The sequence below is a fragment of the Talpa europaea genome (genome assembly GCF_964194135.1).
Source record: "Talpa europaea genome assembly, chromosome: 12".
Taxonomy (NCBI): Eukaryota; Metazoa; Chordata; class Mammalia; order Eulipotyphla; family Talpidae; genus Talpa; species Talpa europaea.
In genome coordinates this window covers 40,889,881-40,911,599 of record NC_140079.1, presented here as the reverse complement: position 1 = coordinate 40,911,599, position 21,719 = coordinate 40,889,881, and the positions used below count along the sequence as shown (strand labels likewise).

The following is a 21,719-nucleotide window of genomic DNA, read 5'->3' as shown; positions in this document are numbered from 1 at the left end:
GGAGGTGCAGCGCGGGCCGTACGCACCGGAAGTTGCCTGCGCCCGTAAGCAAGATGGTCGCCGACAAGACGGAAGTGTCTACTCCGAGGCCTTCCAAGGCTCCTCTTTCTCTCGTGGAGGAACTACTCTCGATGGTGGCACGGTCACCTGACAGGGGTGGGCGGGAACCCGCGAACAAGGCCGAGAGGTGTGGGAGCTCGGCTACGTGCGGGAGAGTAACATGTCTCTGGAAGATCCTTTTTTTGTAGTCCGAGGGTGAGTGACAGCGATGGGAGACGTCAGAGGGTGCTCAGTCCCCCTGCCAGCCGGTGGCCGGGGCCAGCGGAGCGTGCCGGGCGGTCTGGGCATGGCCGTCGGGTTACGCGGTTCGCCCAGTGGCAGAGTGGGAGAGGTACGCAGGGGGAGATGAGAGCCTCCTGAATCCCCAACTTTTTCGGGTGCGTGTGACTGGGGGACCACCTGCCCCCGGTCGTGCTTACTGTGCCCCTGCCCGCAGTGAGGTGCAGAAGGCGGTGAACACTGCCCGCGGACTGTACCAGCGATGGTGCGAGCTCCTGCAGGAGGGCGCGGCGGTCGGACGCGAGGAGCTGGACTGGACGACTAATGAACTGCGGAATAGCCTGCGCAGCATCGAGTGGGATCTTGAGGACCTGGAGGAAACCATCGATATCCTGGGCGGCGGGGTGGAGGGGGACTGAAGGGAGGCATGGGAGAGTCCATTGCTTTGGCCAGGGCCTGTGGGAGTCACCACAGTGGGAGGCTGGACACCTGGGAGGGCATGTGAGGGCGGGAGGCAGAAGAGGGGGTTGTTTCTGGCTCTGGCCTTGACTCATGACTCGCGGCTTACGCATAGTGGAAGCCAACCCAGGCAAGTTCAAGCTTCCCTCCGGAGACTTGCAGGAGAGAAAGGTGTTTGTGGAACGGATGCGGGAGGCAGTTCAGGTGAGAAGGTTTTCCAGTGGGTTAAGTATGGGGAGGTTGTGGTATTTTCATTCTCTAATGCTACCCTCACTCCCAGGAAATGAGGAACCATATGGTCAGCCCAGCAGCCATGGCCTTTATGGAGAAGAAAAATAGACAGGTAAACAAAGTATCCTGACCCAACATCCTAACCTACTTCCTTCCCTCCAGGGACCCTCTGCTTTGAGTGCAAGCCCGTCTCCACCACATGCCTTCATCTGTCTTCCAGTGTGTACCTCTATCCTCTTTTGTGTCAGTGTCCATCTTTTCTGTGTGCGATTTTGCCCTGGCTAATCTACCTGCCTGATCTTTCTGGATGTGTATAACTTAGTCCTTTCTCAGTGTGTGATGCCTTCTAACTTTATTTACCAGTTTAGATAGTAGTCTCTCTCCCCCCAATCCCTTTCATTTTTCCTGGTTTGAGTTACCTGCCAGTCAATTGCATTCTGAAAATATTTATACAATAAGATATTGAGAGAGACCACATTCACATAGCTCATATTACAGTATATAGTATATTGTTGTATTTGTTCTATTTTATTATTATTCTCCTGTGCCTAATTTATAAATTAAACTTGGTCATAGGTATGTATAGGGAAAAAAAACACATAGTATAGAGTTTGGTGCTAGCCATAGTTTCATTGTGGTGGAGAGGATATGTATACCCATCTCTCAAGTCCCTTTTGCTACATGCTGCTTACTCCTTGTGTCACTGTTTCCCAAGTGTATGCCTACCTTTATTTTTCTGCATGTGCACTTGGCCCCCAAGTGTGTGTTTGTATGTTTGCCTTCTGCATGCACATCATTTCCTTCTGTAGGTGTGCCTGCCTCCTGGGTGTGCCCCCTCATGCCTTTTTTTTTTTTCTTTTAAAAGATTTATTTATTTGGGCCTCCCCGGTGGCGCAGTGGTTGAGCGCTGGGTTGCGAAGCTGCCCTCAGCTTCTGCAGTGCCAGTTCCATCCCTGGCTGCTCCCCAGCCACCTGAGGAGGGTCCCACATGGCGCGCAGACCTCTCCTGCCGCCCACTGCTCCCCTCAGCAGTGTACTTCGGTCCTTCTGCCTGCTCTGCTCCCCGCTCTGGCTCTGGTGAATTCTCTCACCCTCCCCGCTTCTGACTGTACCCAGTGCTTGTATAAATAAATAAATAAATCTTTAAAAAAATTATTTATTTATACAAGCACTGGGGTACAGGCCAGAGGTGTGGGAGGGTGAGAGAATTCACCAGGATAGAGCAGGGAGCAGAATAAGTCGAAGGACCGAAATACACTGCTGAGGGGAGCAGCGGGCAAGATAGGAGAGGTCTGTCGCACCATGTGTATAGCTCCCCGGCTGGGCGGGAATTGAACCGGTGTCACAGAGGCTGTGGACAGCTTTACAGCGCTGTGCTCAACCCGCTGTGCCACCGGGAAGGTCCCCCCTCATGCCTTTTGTGTGCATTCTCCCTTCTACCTGTCTGCACACCTTTTCCCTCTGTGTTACATGTCCATTCTTTGCATGTTGTGAACACCATCTTCCTCCCCGTCCTCTCATAAGCCTGTAGATGGTCTGGAAATGAGGGAACTGAGGCCTGCACCAGCCTGGATTCCTGTAGCAGTACCCACATGCCTTTCAGGTGTACTTTTCTTGAAAGTTAAAGTCCAAATTCTTGGGGCCTCCCTGGTGGCACAAGGAGTTAAGGTGTCAACACTGCAAAGCTATTGGCAGTCAATGTAGCACAAGTTCGATCCCCGGCCAGGGGGCAGCAGACCTCTCCTGTCTTGCTTGTTGCTCCCCTCAGCAGTGTATTACAGTCAGTCCACCTGTTCTGCTCCCAACTCTGTCTCTGGTGAATCCTCTCACCCTCGGCCCCTGCACCTCTGACCTGCACCCCAGCTCTTGTATGCATAAATAAATAAATCTTTTTTAAAAAGTCCAAATTCTTGGGCCTCTCTGGTGGTGCAAGGGGTTAAGCACTGCACTATAAAGCAATCCACAGCCTCTGCAGCACAAGTTCAATCCGGCCAGAGAGAAACCCACATGGCACAGCAGACCTCTCCTGTCTCGCCCGCTGCTCCCCTCAGCAGTGTATTTCAGTCAGTCTGCCTGTTCTGTTCCCTGCTCTGTCTCTGGTGAAGCCTCTCACCCCCCGCATCTCTGGCCTGTACCCCAGCTCTTGTATGCATAAATCTTTTTTTAAAAAGTCCAAATTCTTAAATACATCTGTTTATATCAACATAGGTGTTCTCTACTGATTCATTAATTAAATCATTCTAATCCCTGAAAACAGGAATTATAGCTCTCCCCACTTTGCAAATGAGAAAACTGAGGTATAGGAAGGTCTAGTGGTATGACCTTGGGGGTCACCTTGATAGTAAGTAGTAGGTTTGGGAAACCATGTCACCAACCAGAGACTGCCTTCCCGATTATAAATAACATCCATAGTTGCTTGAAACCTGTGTCTCAGCCTGCAGGAAGTAGGCTTTCCTCCCTGAGCCCATGATCTGTGCCCCAACAGATGCTGGTGGGCAAGCCAGTTGCCCAGAAGTCATCAAGCAACCTGCTAGATGGCAGCATGGTCTCTGCCACCTCTCGCTACATCGAGGAGCAGCAGGTCACACAGCAGGTTTGTGTGGGTGGCTGGGGCCGCAGGCTAGAGAAGCCTATGGACCGCTCAGGAGTTCCTGCCAACAGCAGCTCCCACTCCTCCAATCTGCAGCTGATCATGGATCAACAGGACCAGCAGCTGGAAATGGTGTCAGGAAGCATTCAGGTTCTGAAACACATGTCCAACCAAGTCGGGGAGGAGCTGGATGAACAGGGAGTGTGAGGCCAGGATTCTGGGGGTAGGCTGGGAGCCCTTGGCTGGCTGCGCAGTATGCACAAACTCTTTGGGGGCTCACACTTGTACTGGTCTTGGCAGCATGCTAGACGCCTTTGCTCACGAGATGGACCACACTCAATCTCGGATGGATGGGGTCCTCCAGAAGATGGCCAAAGTATCCCACATGACCAGTGGTGAATCCCCTGTGGGAGGCTATTTAGGGGTGGGAGGTGGAATGGGGGCTTGGTGCCACCTCCTCCTGTGACCTCTGACCCTCTTACCCCCAGATCGCCGACAGTGGTGTGCCATTATGGTGCTGCTAGGGGTGCTTCTCCTGGTTATCACCTTGCTCTTCTCTCTCTGACTCTGGTCCTCCCCTGGGGGCTGGCCCCTGGTGCTAGGAGAGCTGGCAAAACCCTGCCACCTGGAAGGAGGGGAGCTGTCCCAAGGCTCTCATCCCGAGCCAGTGGGACCCTCAAAGCCCTGGGCCAGCAACCGCAACAACAGTCCTGTATCAAGTGCTCTTAGAGGGTGTGGAGATAGGAGAATCATAGATATGCCCTTCCCCATTTCCACTTCTGGTGCCCCCGAGTCACTTTTTTAGCCCTTGTGCCTTCTACATGTGCCAACTTGGAAATAAAATCCATCTTTATTTATATATGTATATATATTTGTAATATATGGTGTGCTGATTGTAAACTAGTGGCTGGCCCAAGTTTTCCCATCCTGAACCCATGCTTTCATGTGCTGGGGCCCAGATGTGTATGTGTGGGAGGTGTGCACTCAGCATCTTAGGAATTTCAATTGTCAATATTTGAAGAAGACTTCAGTTGATTGGTTTTCATGACAGATAATATCACCATAGGTGTGTACCGTGATTTTTCCTTAAGTTTTTATTATTTTTTTAGATTTATTTTTGCATACAAGAGCTGGGGTGTAGGCCAGAGGTGCAGGGTAGTGAGAGGATTTACCAGAGACAGAGTGGGGAGCAGAACAGGCAGATTGGCTGAAATACACTGCTGAGGGGAGCAGCTGGCAAGACAGGAGAGGTCAGCTGCGCCATGTGGGTCAGCTCCCTGGTCTGGCCGGGGATTGAACTGGTGCTAGATAGCTTCATAATGCTGAGATTTAACCTTCTGAGCCATCAGGTAGGCCCTAAACTTTAGCCTAGGGCCTCCCTAGTGGCCTAGGGGTTAAGTCTCAGCACTATCACAAGGGCCTGAGTGATGCCCTAGCTAGGGAGCCAACACACATACAGTACAACAGATCTCTCGTCTCACCTGCTGCTCCCCTCAGCAGTGTATTTCAGTCAGCCTGCCTGTTCTGCTTCCCACTCTCTGATGAATCCTCTCACCCTCTGCACCTCTGACCTATACCCCAATTCTTCTGTACATAAATCTTGAGAAAAAAAGAAACTTCAGCCTAAACATCTCCCTGTTGTGTTTCTGGGTTCTGAAACACATGTCCAACCATCCAGGGGGACTGAAAGAGGGTATGTGAGGCCAGGTAGTCGGTGTGGCTGTACTGGTGTGCATGGACACTTCAGCGGCCCATACCCTCCCACTCTCACCTTCTGAGTATGAAATGATTCCTTAAGCCAGCTAACTTGTAAGTGCTGTGACCCTTTAGTTATTGTCTTAGATGTTATGGAATCAGACATCAGAACCACATACCTGTTTCCCACTTACATGTTATAATTGCTATTACGTCCTTCACTCCATGAGGTCAAAATTTGTCAAATGTCAAATTTTTAAAGGGACCAGAAATGTAGGTACTTTTTATGTAAAACCACTGCCATGGTTTGGGGGATTCTCTTGATCTTTAGTTATTTCTTGGAGCCCACAGATACCAGATGGTATTTCCACTTGGGGCTGCCTGTATGCTGAGACTACTCTGCAGCAGACACATGTGGATTTTCATTGATGACTAGTCTAACTGAATTATCCATAAGCTACCCTGTGAATGAACTATTACTTGATCTCCATGACACCTGGAGCTCTCCTAGTTCTCAAAGGGTGGAGCTGGCTGGGGCAGAGTTGAAGCTTCCTTTCCACAAATCAAGTATCTTTTGACAGGATCCCCAAGATACTCTGGATCAATATGAGCTCACTGATAAAACCCTTTGTCCTTTTCACATTCTCAAGCCCCTCCAGCTCTCCAGGGTATTTGAATAAGTAGCTGAATTTAGACTGACCACCTTCACATTCCAATTTTAGGTGTGTGGCGGGGGGCAAATTTAGGATCTGCTTCTGGGGCTGTCATCACACACAGATGGCAGAAGGGCAGCAAGCGCATCTGGTGTGCAGGCCACTTTTGATGTAGCCATTACCCTTGTAGCTTCGGAGGGGTTCCCATGCGAAGCCACGGTTACCCATTCAGGATATAGGGATCACACATATGCAGTAACAGTCTAGGGGTATCATGTAGAGAAATGCTGGGGCAGTTGTTAGAGTGCTGTAAGTTGAAGCTCTTTGATCCTCTGTCCCCATCTGAAGAGCAGTCCCTCTCCATACACTACTTCTACATCTGTCAAAGGTAAGTCAGGAAAAGTAGGTGTCATTCTGGGGTAACCCAGTGGGTGGTGAGTGAACCCCCGGGGCCCACTCCTTGCACCCTAGTGAGCAGCATGCGGCAGGGCTGTTACAAAGGCGTTTAGTTTATTCTCCTAATCAGTTATCACTGATATTCTCGTGGTTCACATTTCCCAGTGCGGCTCCTCTCCTTACAGTAGTTAATGTGCAATCTCACTTTTGGGCCCGGGGAGGGGTGCTTGGCCCAGGGCAGGGGAGGGTGTTGGCACTTCACGCAGATGCCACAGGTGATCTGTCCTGCGTGAAAGAGGTGTGGGTGGAGGAGGGGGGGCGGCCAGGGGAGGCAGAGAGGGGGCCCCCACAGTCTTTTTTGTGTTGGTCGGTGATTCCGTGTTCCTTCCTGGCTGCCCAGGGTGGAGGGGGGACCATGCAGCTCAGGGCAAGGCCTGGAAGGGAGGGCAGGGAAAGCAGCAGGCCGCCTGAGAGGGAAAGGGGAGGGCAGGGTAAGAGGGGTGCAGGGGTGGCTCCTGGGATAAGGCACAACCCTGTCTTTGGCTCTCCTGGTGAGGAGTTTCCTCCCCTGCACCCCTGCCCGGCCCCTCTCCCCACCCCAATACACAGTCCCCAGAGCCAGGGGAACCTCCTGGGGTCCCCTGAAACAAGGGGGTTCTGCCACCCAACCCAGTGCTGCAGAGGCTTGGAGGAGAGATGGGCAAGCCCCACCTAGGACAAGGCAAGGCAGGGAGGGACTGGGCAGGGCCTGCCCAGGACAAAGGGGTGGGGAGAGAGAAGACCCCAGTCCCAGGGAGCTAGTCCCTGCTAAGGCCTGGAAGGAGGGGAGTGCCTGGGGACTCCTGCTTCCTTTAGGGCTCTGGCTGGAGCCCCAGTCTGCCCCTCAGCTTTAACCAGTCCAGAGGCATGCCAACTGATCAGGATTTTGTGCTTTGGGATCGATGCTAGGGTGGGGTGTCAAGGACAGGATGGGGGGGAGGTGTGACTAAGGTGCTTGTGCTTTAAGCTGGGGGTGTCGACTCCCCCACATACTCAGGCTGCCTAGGGGCTAAGGTGCTGGGACTGGCCCAGGGCCCCAGCCAGGCTTGACACACCCCACCCTGCAACAAGCAGATGTCAGGAGGGACCCCCTCACCACAGGCTATGAGGTGAGCTGCTGGGTTGGGGGGAGGCCTCTGAGTCAGAGGCAAAGGGTCAAGGTGGGGCTGGCCTCTAGATAGAGGCAGCTGGGTGCAATGGGCTGGTTGGATTGGGGAGGAGAGAGGGAGAGGCAGTAGCAAAGGGGCCAGACACAAAATGGTGAAGAAAGGATATCCGGTGTGGGGGAATGGAGAGTAAAAGAATCCTTAGTTCACACGTAAAACGCAAAACCAAACCAAACCAAACAAACACCACTGACACTGGGAGAGAATGAAAGAGGAATGGTAAGAGAAAATTCTGCAAACTACTAACAATGGAAGTAGGTGTCCCCAGGAGCTGGATTTCGTCAAGGCAACCAGGTCAGGGACACCCTTCACCCATTACCTGTACTCCATGGGGAAGCAGAAAAGGGGGTGAGAGGGAACTAGTCAGACCCACAAGAACCCAGTTGGTGGCTGGACCAAGGGCCCCACCTCAGAAACACACACCCACACTCCACACACATTCACCTGCCCCTAGTCCTCCCACACTGTCCTGCCTTCCATGGCCCCCAGGGACCAAAGGGGACAGCAGACACAGTCCCATTGGTTTGAAAAATAAAAGGAATCTTATACTTCAATATTTCATAAGCTAAAAAAATGTTTTAAAAAGTATGTACAGGAGGTGGGGGCTGGGAGCCCTGCCGTGGGGTGGGGAGGGGATGGGAAAGGGAAGGGAGAGCCGCAGCCCCCCAGCCTGCTCCCCTGGTTCCATTGCTGGTCCTACTGCCTCTGATAGCTTCATTTGTTTAATAGCAAAACTTCTCCACAAGCAAGTGCACGCACGCGTACACACACACACATATACACACACATACAAACTTCTCGGAGCCTTGGACATTTCTCCTATCCTTGGAGACCCTGGCTCTGCCCCAAGGAGACCCCTGACTCAGGCCCCAGGGGACTGACACAAACAACAGAGGCTGAACACAAAGTCCACCACTGCCACCTTCGGTCCCCCATGGAAATTCTGAGCCTCGGGTTTCCTCAGTTGTAAAATGGGCAGTTCCCACGGCCTCACCTACCCCAGTCCCCAGGCACAGGGACAGAAGGAGGGAGACAGGAAGGCGCTTTTGGAAACATGGAAGCACTGGGAGGTGGTGGCGGGAGGGGTCCTGAGAACCCGGGGCCCCCTGTGAGTACTAAGGGGCTGCCCAGAGGGATGGAGGCTGAGGAAAGCTTCCACCAGGCGGCCCAGACGCCTGGGGAGGGGGCCTTCCAGAGCCCCCTGGCCGGCTCCTCCCTGTGCCTGGCCTGATGAATGGGAGGACAATTGCTAGGGGTTAGGAGGTGCATTGAGTGTGTGCTAGAGAAGGCAACGCAGACCTCGAACCCCCTCTGTCCTCTCCCAGCCCGCTTGGAATGGGGTGGGGGTGGGGACAGGGAAGGCAGAGGGGCTGGGAGCATGCAGTGCCCCCCGAGGTTGCTGGGGAGGGAACAGACAGTAGCTCATGACCAAGATGGCAGGTGGGCAGGTGTGACAGGAGGGAAGTGTGCAGCCCCGAGGGGAGGGGGTCCAATGGGGGTTACTGGAGGGCCTCCGCCGAGGGGCCTGCCTCGCCGTCATGACTGGCTGTCTCAAAGCTGTGCTCCACGTCCATCATGTACGGCTCCACCTTGCCCGTGTCGCTGATGAAGGTGGTGTAGGCCTCGCCCTCAGCCTTGAGCAGCTTGACCTTGGGCATCCAGCTTTTACGCACGACCCGGCGGGCGTTGGTGCACATGTCAGCCGCAATGGAATTCATCTCACTCTCCTTGAAGTTGGGGGCAAAGTTCTGGCAGTAGTCTATGTGGGTAGAGAGGTGGCTCAGGCTGAGAATGTGTAGCCCTGGAATCCCACCCCACCAACAGGTACTCAACCATGCTGCTCTTGAATCCCCCAGCATGAATTTGTGTGTGTATGCGAGCACCCATGAATGTCCCTGCTCAAAAGGGAAAAAACTACGAACCTAAGTCAAGACCCTAAAAATGTGGTCTAGTCCACACTTCTATCTGAGCTGGTCATAAATGGGGTATGTGTGGATTTGAAGATTTGGCCCAGTGCTCTTAAAAAAATGTGGATCATTTGCCAGAATCTAGGAACTGGGAGATTCCACAAGAAAACCCAGATTCAGGCCTCCCTGGTGGCGCAAGGGGTTAAGACACAACCTATGAAGCTATCCGCAGCCACTGCAGCACCAGGTCGCTCCCCGGCCAAGGAGATACCCACATGGTGCAGCAGACCTCTCCTGACTCGCCCGCTGCTCCCCTCAGCAGTGTATTTCAGTCAACCCGCCTGTTCTGTTCCCCACTGTCTCTGGTGAATCCTCTCACCCTCCCCCCACACCTCTGGCCTGTACCCCAGTTCTTGTATGCATAAATAAATAAATCTTAAAAAAAGAAAAAGAAAACCCGGATTCATCTCCTGACAATGAGACCGACCACCCCCAAACACAGAAAGAAATCTCTAACTAATTATTACCCTCTTTTCAACAAGCCTAGATCAAGCCTCGGAATCCTTCTTAACACCAAATTCCACCTCCCACACCCTCACCCATCAGGGCCAACATCAAGGAAAAGACCATGTGCTCGCCTCAGATCCCACCAGAAAGAAGGCCAATACTTACACTTGACGGCGTGGAGGACACGGCTGTCTAGAGGTTTGCGCCTGGGGTCATTGGTGGAAGAGCGAATGCCGGTGCCACAGCTGTTTGCCAACGTGTTCCTGGGGTGGGGGACACAGGGAAGTGGCGTCAGTGGACCCTGTGGTGATGGGAGGGCATGGGTAAGTCCAGCTCCTCCCCCCACCCCCTAAGGCTCTGACAAGGGCCTTACCGGTCAAAGAAGGAGGCCAGGAGACGCCGCAGCAGGACCTTGTGCCTCGTGCCTGCACTGACGTGGCAGTTCATGAGCTGTGCCCGTGTTATGTACACATTGGTACCTGCAGGGGGAACCAGTGGGTGAGCAAGGGCCCCAAACTGTCATGTTTCCTAGGTGATCAAGTCCTGGCCTGGGCTGTTCTATGGGCCCTCGAGACAGTCCCTGACAACTTTCTCCAGGTAGGCTGGGCAGGTGAGTCTCTGTGGTATAGAACCCTATGGCCTTCAGTTGTGTGGTAGGGCCCTTAGAACTCATGAAAGAACAGAGATGGTGGCACCAACGTCCAGGGGCATTGGCGATATGCTGGGCCCTGTTTGCAGAGTCACCTTCGTGTCCCAAAGAATGGGCAGCAGAGGCTAGCACCCAGAATTAAGGGCCAAATTCTTAATCACTGTGCTAGTTAATACTGAAAACATCCCATGTGGCCAAAGGATGCCAGCCCACACTTACACCTACCTATGGGGTGGAAACCTGGCGGCCAGCCTTTGACATGTATCAGCAATGCCAAGGGGTGTCAGCTGCCCTAGGATGCAGTCCATGGGCAGCAAGACTGGGGGGAGGGGAGGAGGCTGGCCCACCTGTCACCAGCTCCAGTTTCTCAGAGGGATCACCCTCATCGTAGAGCTTGGGGTGGCAGCGATTGCCAATCTGGTTGATGAGCTCAGCCGGGAGAGATGCCAGGTCTTGCCGCACCCGGATGCGGTTCCGGGACTCGGGGGCCACCTGCTCAGGGAGTGCCTCCACCTTTTCAGCTAGGGGGACAAAAGTGGTGTGAGTCAGGCACAGCTAGGGATGGCAGGATGGGCTGGGGATGGTCAGGTGGGCACCTCACCAGTCTGGCCGACGTTCATCATGCTATACATGGTGTACATGTTGCAGATCTGCCGGTACTGCTCGTCCGTGCCCTCCTCGCCTGCATCTTCTTCCTCATCCTCCTCATTGTGGTAGGAGCCAGGGCTATCGCTGGTATAGGCACTTGAGGTGCCTGGGCTGGTCCACTCTGATGTGCTGGGTCCGCTCACTAGGCCCCCTGCTGCCGCTGTTGTCCCCCCAGCTGGTTGCCCGGTCCCTGCTGCTGCCGCCGCCACTACTGGGGCCTGCTGGGGTGGTCGGTTGGTGGCCAGATCCGGTGTGGAGAACTTGGCCATTTTGCGGCTGCCATTGCTGCCCCCGGCCTCCTTCTGGCTGCTGTCCCACAGCCGCTTGGCCACCGGCGTGCACTGCACGGAGTCCGACTCCTGTTGCTCTGTCTTGACTCGTGACACGAGGGGGAGTGGGGTACCACAGGCTGGCCAGCTGGATGTCTGGGCCACAGGGCTCTGGGGCTCAGATGTTGGGGCCTCCTCAGTGTGCAGGCCCTGTGAGTCGCAGCTGGGGGAGCTCACCTTGAGGAAGAACTCGGTGCCTTTCTCCATGATCTCCTGGATCTGCAGGAAGCCAGCTGTGTACATGAGCAAGAACTGGTCTCCCACATTCATGCTCAGCCGGCCAGTGTAGCAGAAGCTGAGGATCTGCTGGAAGGATTGGGGCTGCACGGCCGCTGGCAGTTCCACCACAGCGCTCCGGCTGCTGTTGAACAGGTCCCGGAAATAGGAGCTACTGGCAGCCAGCACAGCCCGGTGGGCCTTGAAGGCGTGACCCTTGACCACCACAGACACATCACAGTACAGGCCCTGCAGCCGCTGCTCATTCAGGCACTCCAGGATGCTGTTGCCGAAGTTTGGGATCTCCATCTGCAGGGTCTGGGCCATGGTGACGGCTGCTTGGGGGACAGGGAGAGACAGACAGAAGGATGGGATCAAGTGGCAGACTCAGCACTGTTCTCGAGAACCTTCACACAGTGGAAATTGGCCATAAGGATTTTACAGAGCCGCCCACTCCTGTCAAATCAGCAAGCAAGCTACAGGATGTTCTACACAGACAGGAGGGCAAAGGCATATACTCAGGGATGTGTGTGAACACTAAATGAGTTAACATGGTGAGCACTCCCTGTGCACATTAACTATCACTAGTGCACTTTATGCACAACTCTGAACAGCACTGGATGGTAAAGTCAAGAGGTCTGGGTCATCCAGTTTTTCACACTGTGCAGTGCTATGATCAGTTTGTTGAATGACTGAATGACCACTTAAAAAACCTGAAATTGCATGGGAACATCACTAGTAATCAGGTAAATGTAAACCCAAGTAAGTAGTTTAGAAATGAGCTACCAAATACCCAGCACTTCCACACCCAGGACTTGAGAAGAAATGATACACAGAAAAACTTGTACACTGGGCCTCCCTGGTGGCGCAAGGGGTTAAAGCACAGCACTGTGAAGCAATCAGCAGCCTCTGCAGCATGAGTTCAATCCCCAGCTGGCCAGGGAGCAACCCTCATGGCACAGCAGACCTTTCCTGACTCGCCCGCTGCTCCCCTCAGCAGTGTATTTCAGTCAGTCTGCCTGTTCTGTTCCCCACTGTCTGTTGAATCCTCTCACCCCCTGCATCTCTGGCCTGTACCCCAGCTCTTGTATGCATAAATAAGTAAATCTTTAAAAAAAAACAAAAACTTGTACATAAATGTCTGTAACAGTACTATTCACAAGCAAAAGATGGAAACAACACAGACGTTCATCAACCGATGAATAAACAAAACGTGGCCCAAATTATGTGGATGAATACTGAAATTATGCTAAATGCAAGCCAATAAAAGGGATCAAATATTATGATTCCATTTACATGAATGCCCAGGATAGGGAAATCCAGAAACATTTAAGTTGAAAAAATGTCCTAAAATTGTGGTGATGGGTGTATAGCAGCGAATATACCAAAAACTAATGAACTATATATTTTAAACTGTATGGTATGTACATCTCAATAAAACTAAAAGAAAAAAAAAAATAAGGCCAGGTTCTTCTCAGCAGAAATGGGAACAAGATTTGCCATGTACATTCTTGGTCTTTTGAATTTTGAACATGGTGAACACATTGCCTATTCACCAAAATAACAATGTGTGAAATCACACACATTCCCACAAAAATTCACCCCAAAGTGCTGGGAGGGAGAGGAGAAATGAGAAATTTAAATGTGACCCAACTCAGGGAGTCTAGGCCATGGGGGATCCCCTGGATGTCAAAGCACCTCTGAATGTGGGAACTTTTTTTTTTTTAAAGATTTGTTTGTTTGTTTGTTTATACAAGCACTGGGCACAGTCAGAGGCGCGGGAGGGTGAGAAAATTCGCCAGAGCCAGAGCAGGGAGCAGAGCAGGCAGAAGGACCGAAGTACACTGCTGAGGGGAGCAGCGGGCGGCAGGAGAGGTCTGCGCGCCATGTGGGACCCTCCTCTGGTGGCCAGGGAGCAGCCGGGGATCGAATCGGCGCTGCAGAGGCTGCGGGCAGCCTCTCAACCCAGCGCTCAACCGCTGCGCCACCGGGGAGGCCCTGAATGTGGGAACTTCTGTATCTGGCACACAACCTAACTCAGGAGGAAGGGCATATCCCATATTCTGGGGTAAATCACAAAAGGGCATGGATGGAACATGTGGCTTTACAAATACCCCCACACTGGGGGCCTCCCCGGTGGCGCAGCGGTTGAGCGCTGGGATGTGAAGCTGCCCCCGGCCTCTGTGGCGCTGGTTCGATCCCCGGCTGCTCCCCAGCCACCAGAGGAGGGTCCCACATGGCGCGCAGACCTCTCCTGCCGCCCACTGCTCCCCTCAGCAGTGTACTTCGGTCCTTCTGCCTGTTCTGCTCCCCGCTCTGGCTCTGGTGAATTCTCTCACCCTCCCGCGCTTCTGACTGTACCCAGTGCATGTATAAACAAAACAAACAAATAAAATAAATAAATAAAACATGCCTCTATTAAAAAAAAAAAAAATACCCCCACTGGTAAAAGTGAGCCTCCTAAAATTCTAGAGTGTAGAAGGCAATGACGCTGAATAGGCGGGTAAGGGTGAGGAGAGAGGCCTACATGGAGATTCCACTGGCAAATGAGAGAGTGCATGTAAAGGCCCTGCAGCAGGCACTGACAGGTGTCCTTCTCTTGCTCTTAGCTTTCCTGTTTTTCATTCATCAACTGAGCTGTCTCAGACAAGCACTGGGGGTACAGTGAAACCTGGGCCCTACCTAGTAACACCGGTTCATTCTGAAAGGGCTGCCAGGAGGGAAAGAAGCAGCCAGGAGCTGAAAGGCTCAGAAGCTCTGCTTTTCTATTAGGAAATAGGCACTGCTAGTAAACCTGATTCTGCAAGTGCAATAGGCACCTACCTATTGAGCTGGTATAGCAGCAGCAGACCTTGTGGGAGACGTAGGCTAATCCTCTGAGAAAGCCCAAAGCTGACTTACTCCCAATTCTCAGCTGGGAAAACTGAGGCCGGGTGGAGTTAAGGACTATCCTGAGGTCAATGGTAGGGGCAAGACTCAAACAGGCCTGTCTGGACACTGAAAACCTGTGATTTCCCCTCAGCTGCACCATCATCATCATAAATATCACTGTCACCACCAAGAAAAATAACAGGACAGAAAGCTAGAGGGGGAAGGTGGAGGAAACTGGGATCACTAGTGATGAGACAGAATACATATCCCAAGAGTTCAAGTTCAGGGCCTAACTCCTGCATGAGGAGTTAGGGGAAACAGAGGCAGCAATGGACAGGGCCCAGGTACCCCCCTTCCCCACCAAAGGGCCCACAACAGCCTGACCACTCCCCCAGGCAGCCAAATTGAAAGTCTTCCAGGTCCTGGGTCCCAAGTGACTGGCATCAAGGGGGTTAAGGGAGAGGCTGGTCCACATGTCCCTGAAGGGGTGCTCTGACACCACTTGGAAGGCTCACGCTGCAAAAGCAGGAAAAAGGGCAAAGGAAGAAGAGGCATAGGACAGAACCAGAGTCCCTAGAACCTAAGTTCTAAGGCCAGCCCTTTCCCCCTCTCTGCCTCATTTTATCTAATCTGTAAAATGGGCACTCTCGCCCAACCCACCCCAACAGATTGTATTGGGGGACACAGCCCTGAAGTTTGGCTATGACCATAGGAGGCTCACTGTCTAATGGGGAAACATTTTTGTTACAGTTGGGGTAAATGTGTCTCTCAACAGCCAACCATCTTGAGTAGGAGCCAAGTGTAGTCCAGGAACCCCAGGGAGGCCAATGGCTGGAGGGCAATGCAGAAGGGGATGGGGCTGTGGGGAAGAATATGGGATGGGAGCCTGGGTCAGGTGAGGAGTAAGCAGTGGGAAGCTTGGAGCCAGGGTGACTAGAGCACCTATCAGCTTTGGGAGAACACCAGATAGCAGCGTGGAGAAGGCAACAGGACAGGAAGGCGGCTGAGGAAAGGCCTGGTGGGCAGAAAAGAGTGGGGACAGGTGGCACAGGGAAACACTAATAAGAAAGCAGTTTCTTTGTAGGGTATGGAAAATAAGGGCTCAGAGGTCCACGCTGGAATAGTCAGTGGCTCTGGACTGGGAGACCCATAGGAAGCCACCCACAGTTACCCAAGGGCTTAAGTCAGAGTTAAGTTTTAAGAGTTGCACATACAGTTACTCCTCCAGGGAGACAGCCAACTTCACAAGAAGAGGCAATATAACTGGATTTGTTCATCATTAGCTCCTCACAAGAGAGGCAGGCAATCAATAAATATTTGTAAATGTTTTAAATAGTACAGAGAGAGCCATACTGAAAACACTGAGGCAAGAATAAAGGACTACTTTGGGATGTGGCAGCTGGAAAAACGGGGCACATGGAGAGGGAGAGGACTCAGAGTGGTACAGGATCAGATACAGATGCTGTGCAGAGGTTTCAGGGCCATTTGAGGGGTCCTCCTAACTGTACCCAGTGTGTTGGTTGCTGCTGCAAGCCCTCTTCCTAAGGGTACCCTCTGGAGTGGGTGCTGAGGTTCTTGGGGTAATAGAAGGGAACAAAGACACAGTAAGGGGGTTCCCAAGGGTGAAAAACAACCAAAGCTGGGGTCCCTTATACATTGTAAACTACAATCATAAGAGCCCAGAACCCAGGGTTTTGAAGACTTCAATGCACAGTGAGGTGGGGGATAATTAGAAAAAAGGCTTAACCAATCAGCAGACAGAAACTCCTTTCCACTGTACTAGGGAGTCAGGTGGTAGGTCTCTATGCCTTGTCTCTGCAAGGATGGAATGAATGAAGGAGGCCACAGGAGACCCCAAAGACCCTCCTCTAGGATCCACTGCCCCCAATCCAGTCAGCTAGACTCAGAAGGAACAGCAGCCTCTAGCCCACCTCAAAGCACCCATCCACACCAGCCCCAAGGGAGGAGCCATGCATGACAATGGGCTCACTCCAAAAAGAAACAGATGCAGGGCAGCAGGTGCTGTTGCCTGGTTGTGCAGTGGTGGGGTGGAGCCAGAGGTTAGGGTCTCTAAACCATCAGCATTCTGTTCCCCCCAAGTGGGTGCCCTTCCTTCCACTGGTCTATGCATATAGTCCCCCTCCGCCTTTATGCTGGTTCTGCTGAGAATTCTCCAGCCTAAAGAGCAACACCTCCCCAGCATCCTTATGTTTATCTCTGAAAACCCTAAATTCTACTTGACCACGAATTCCCCCATGGCAGGACAGTCCACTTGAATCATCTTTCCTCACAATTTGGTATATCAGCCTGTTCATCTTCTGGGTCTCCAGACCCCTCTGGAGGGGAATGGTAGGCGCCAGTCCCAAGAAGCTGAGGATACTCTCCTAGCTTTGCTAATCCTGGACCCAGACAAGAGCAGGTAACCCGGTTCAGTTAAGCAAGGGTACAGCATGTAGTTACCATAATGTCCCAACAGTCACTCAACAAATATTTGCCAAATGCCTGTCTGGGGCACACAGTGCCTAGGAGCCTGGGGGCCAGTCATCACTGACACAGGGCCCTGACTCGGGGCTCATGGTCCTGTGTGGGACATGGCTATTCCTCCAGGGTCACACAGAGAAATGTCCTGCATACTGGGGCATCTGCCTCAGCCCAGAAGAGGAGACAACAGTACTGAGATCTGGGCATGGTAACTGGGAGCATGGTTCCTTCAAGGCAAAGGCCTGAGTGAGAAGCAGGCCTAGTTCTTCCAGAGAGTGAAGGATGAAGACTGGCAGAGGGCAGTGTCCTTGGTCAGCTTCTCTACTCCCCTCTGAGGGAGCACACCCTGTCTCAGGGGTTGAATCATGTCCCTCACACCAATTCACATATTGAAGTCCTAACCCCCAACATGCCTGTATTTAGAGACAGGGTCTATAGAAGTTAATTAAGGTTTATGAAGTTATAAAAATGGGGCTTTAATGTGAAAAGATCTGGGATCCTTGTGAGAGAGACAGTTCACACAAGATGAACTGTCTGGAACCAGACCAAGCCAGCATCTTGGATTTTCAGCTCCCAGAACATACCTCCTCAGGAGCTCAAATTCAGGATTAGAGGCCAGCAGAGGAAACCAAGGCATCAAATTGAAGCAAAGGATAGGACCCAGATACCCCTGTCCCTCCAGTGGCCTGGCAGTCCCCACCACCTCCCTAGATTGCCAGACTGAAGCAACCCTAGGTCCTGGGTTCCAAGTAACCAGTTGAGGAGGTCAAGGGAGAGGTTGCTCCCCAGTCTCTTAGAGGGGCGCTCTGACTCCCACCCCAGTTTGGAAGATTCATACCCCAAAGGGAAGGACAAAGGTAGGTGGGATGCATAAGAGCCAGAGCCCCTCATCCCTGTCTGTGGTTGAAGCTGTCCAGTTGATGGTATCTGGTAATGGCAGTGTGAACTGCCTAAGACAGGATGAAACACCATGTACTCATTCCCAACTCCCCAAAGCAGTCCTGGCCAGGACTTCTAGTGGGTGCCAAATTTGCACATACCCCAGATGCCAACTCAAAGCACCCACCCTGAGCTCTGCCCTCTCCCTCAAGGCCTACTCTGGCTGTACCTCTCCCTAGCTCCAGTCCTCCCCACTCAGGTCAAGACCCTCAAATTCACTCTTGACTCCTTCAGTTGTGTGGTAGGGTCCTATTTGCTCTCAGACTTTCTAGCTTGCTGGTCCCTGTTCTTCATGCCTTTCCTGGTCACCTCTCACATTTCCAGAGATTAAGTCCCTCCCAACTCTGATTCCTTCAGTCATTTCTCTGGCTATTTTCCCTCCTTAGTAGTCCCCACCATTTAGCAAACTAGATGCTCCCTTGGCTCTGTGTCAGCTCTATCAGGGCAGTGACTGCCTAGCTGGCTTACTCAGCTGTAACCCCTGCCTCAAGGACCAGCTGGGCACACAGTGGGTGTTCTATAGTTGTTTGCAGGATAAATGAAGTTACTTCCAGTGAAATTCCCCTTTTGTTCCACATTAATTTGTCCAGCTCAGGGATAGAACTCAGGTTTACTGCCTGAGGCCAGGCAGTGTCAGCTGTAGTGGGGGCCACAGGACCAGGGAGGAGGCTGCTATGCAGGAAGGTAATCTACAGTCAGGGTCCCACTTGGGGTTCAATCTAAGCGAACTTCAGATTCCCAGTGATGGCTCACGCTGCTGCTGGGTCACTCTAGGGTGTGGCGGGATTGCATCAGAATCCCTTATGTGGTGTCCGTTGCTTATGTCTCTTTGGAAAAAGAGCTCTGAATGCCCCAGCCAGCAGAGGCTGGGAGGGTGGAGGTAGAGTAGATTTGTACCTCACCAGGGACCAGTGGCCCATAGACATGTAAGCCAGCTTATCTGAAACCATCAACTCCAAGGGCAAGAAAGAGCAAAGGCTCCTGGATTCTGCCATACATAGGTAGGGGAGAAGGGAGGTGGTATATACCCCTGGGTTGCTCCCTAGCCTGGCCCAGAGCCACTAGATGAAATTCAGAGGTAGTTTAGGTAATGCTTGCTAGTGGAGAACAAAGTAATATCTGACAGTACAAATCCCACTGCTGATATCTGTAATTTTTAAAAGTATGTGCACATTTAGTTCTCTCTCTCTCTCTCTCACACACACACATACACATACACACATGCCCAAAGTGGCCATCAAACCCACAGCAGGTGATTTTAAGACAGAAATGGTGGCTGGCATTCATTATCCCTACTGTGTATCTGGAGAGGGTTCAGAGGGGACTCACAACAAACCTTTCTTCATGAGATTTCAGAGGAAGAAACCAGTCTTCCCAACATTTTATGGATGAGGAGAGGAAGGCCAAGGATTAGACCTAGACCATTTGGCTGCTGTCCAGAATCAGGAGGGAAGGGCAGCTGGTGCTTCCCCACCAGTTGTTTTTTTTTTTTCTGGGGGGGGGGGGGGTGTCCTGTGCAAGCTCCACTAGACCCATTTTATGGATGAGAAAACTGAGGCTCAGAGAGGCCAGAGCTGGACCTTAGAGCAGAACCAAGGCTTTTTCCTTACCAGGATGTCTTTTCCAGAAATAGGGTCTGTTGTTGCAGGGTCCCAAGTGTCCCATCAGGGCAAGCCTGGGTGCTGCTCTTTCTGTTCCCTGGAGGGAGGCTTCTTCCTTAGCCCAGCCTCCCCCAACTATTCACTCTCCCTTTCCTCTGCCAGCAGTGAGCACTAAAGCAAGTTGCCTCCCCTTCCTCCTCCCATTCTCAACTTGCAGCCCCCAGCAATCTGGCCTCTGCCTGAAGCAGCACTATCTAGAATTCAGCAGCTGCCCCACCTCCTCCTACTCTGACCACAAGCCACCTTTACATGCCATACACTGAGAAATCAGATGGGGGGGGGGGTGTGCACAGGAGCGCACAACATCAAGTGCAAAGGTCCTGATGTTGGCAACTAACACAAAGGAGCTGGTGGGGCTGGGGGGTGGCTACTGGGATGGAGCTTGTTGAGTTTTGCTTGGATGCTAGACAGGGCTTTAGAGCCAGAATCTTATTTTACTAGAGTCATTATCTCTCACAGACCTTCCCACTCAAAATTCTCTTCCCTTCCTCTATGCTCCTAGAAAGCATTGATCTATTGCAGTACCCACTGTTCTACCTGACACTAGTCTTCTCAACTATAAAATGGGCTAATCACAGTTGCCACCTCATAAGGCTATTTCAAGGATTAAGCCACCAAGTAAGTAACAGGGGCATGTTGGTATTCACTTTACATTTGGAGTCCATTAATACCAGCTGTTATTATTACCTGTGTCCCCCTGGTCCAGACCCCTGGTGCCACTGTAAACTCCCTGAGAGCAGGAGAGACCTGCCTCTCACCATCTTCCAGAAATCTACACTGTTACATGAGATAAAGGGCAGTGTCTTCACAGAGCTTTCCCATCACACAACAGATCACCATGTAGAGGTGATACTGAGCGCAGCAGTGCCACCACTGGTGGGAGATCATTCTCTGTGGTGGGGGCTGCCCTATACATTATACTCACATGTCACTTGGTGCATCATTAGGTAGATTTCATTATTGTATGAAGTCAAGGGTGTACTTACACTCTATAGCCCACTACGCACCTAGGTACAGCTTAGTCCACGTGTGGTCCATCAACCAAAAACATCGCTAACCAACTCGTGATTGTGTATGATGTTGAGTAGCATCCTCAGTCTTAGACCTACAAGGGACTGGACAAAGACCACAACCAGTCACCAGGCATAGACTCTGAAAGCCACCTGCCTGGTCCTACCTCAGGGCCTCTGCTGCTCAAAGGGCTCTCCAGGGAGAGATGGAGAGATGACATTCTTAGCTGAGGAGTGTCTCAGGAATAGAGGTGGGCCCACAGAGTCCTGCTAGGCAAGACAGGCAGTGAGGGCCTGTGGAAGAAGGCAGGGCATGGGAAGGCAGCACAGGTCAGCCAGGAATAGCACCCCTCAGTCTTCTGAAGAAGGGAACCCGGGAGAGGGCAGAATGCCTCAGTGTCTGTGTGATATAAAGACTGGAGGGCCTTAGTCATCAGGAAAGATCCAATCTCTAAGTAATTATGGGCTTAAATAGCTTAAAAAGTGCAGACTAGTACCCAGGAAAGGTATCAAGGGTGATGACAGGCAGGGAGGAAGCAGAATTTGCTTCAAACACTGCCTCCATGGGACTCACCACCACCTGAAAAGCAGCAAACCCCACCTGAGCCTGCCAGACTCCTTTCTCCATTACAGGCTTGGCAATGACACTGATGAACTCTGGGTCAGACCTTGCTGGACCAACCCCCAACCTTTCCACACCCCATGCTCTCCTCTTGACCCCACTCAAGGACTTATTAGGCTCCCCACTGCTTGACCAGAGGGTGTTTTTTTTTTTTTTAAGATTTATTTATTTATGTATACAAGAGCTAGGGTACAGGCCAGAGATGCGGGGGGTGGGGAGGGTGGGGGGGGTGAGAGGATTCACCAGAGACATTGGGGAACAGAACAGGTGGACTGACTGAAGTATACTACTGAGGGGAGCAGTGGGTGAGTCAGGAGAAGTCCGCCTCGCCATGTGGATTGCTCCCTGGCGGGCCAGGGATCCAACTCATG

At 52.2% G+C, this 21,719-nt stretch overlaps 2 protein-coding genes across 3 annotated transcripts; one reads left to right on the top strand and one right to left on the bottom strand.

Moving 5' to 3' along the window:
* Positions 1-220: 220 nt before the first annotated feature.
* STX10 (syntaxin 10) lies at positions 221-4,124 on the top strand (the record flags this gene model as incomplete). Of its 2 annotated transcripts, XM_084251110.1 has the most annotated exons (8): positions 221-255; positions 497-675; positions 854-942; positions 1,019-1,081; positions 3,455-3,562; positions 3,656-3,762; positions 3,860-3,954; positions 4,048-4,124. In XM_084251110.1, 8 exons carry the CDS (start codon positions 221-223, stop codon positions 4,122-4,124), a joined length of 753 nt encoding a protein of 250 aa, XP_084107236.1. The 2 variants fall into 2 exon arrangements, with proteins under 2 accessions (XP_084107236.1, XP_084107237.1); XM_084251111.1 differs by lacking the exons at positions 854-942; positions 1,019-1,081 and having other exon boundaries at positions 497-683; positions 3,461-3,562.
* Positions 4,125-9,007: 4,883 nt separating this feature from the next.
* NACC1 (nucleus accumbens associated 1) lies at positions 9,008-12,091 on the bottom strand (the record flags this gene model as incomplete). Its single annotated transcript, XM_084250830.1, has 5 exons — positions 9,008-9,267; positions 10,088-10,185; positions 10,296-10,401; positions 10,919-11,092; positions 11,173-12,091. The coding sequence occupies 5 exons, from the start codon at positions 12,089-12,091 to the stop codon at positions 9,008-9,010; spliced, it is 1,557 nt and encodes a 518-aa protein (XP_084106956.1).
* Between the last annotated feature and the right edge of the window lie 9,628 nt (positions 12,092-21,719).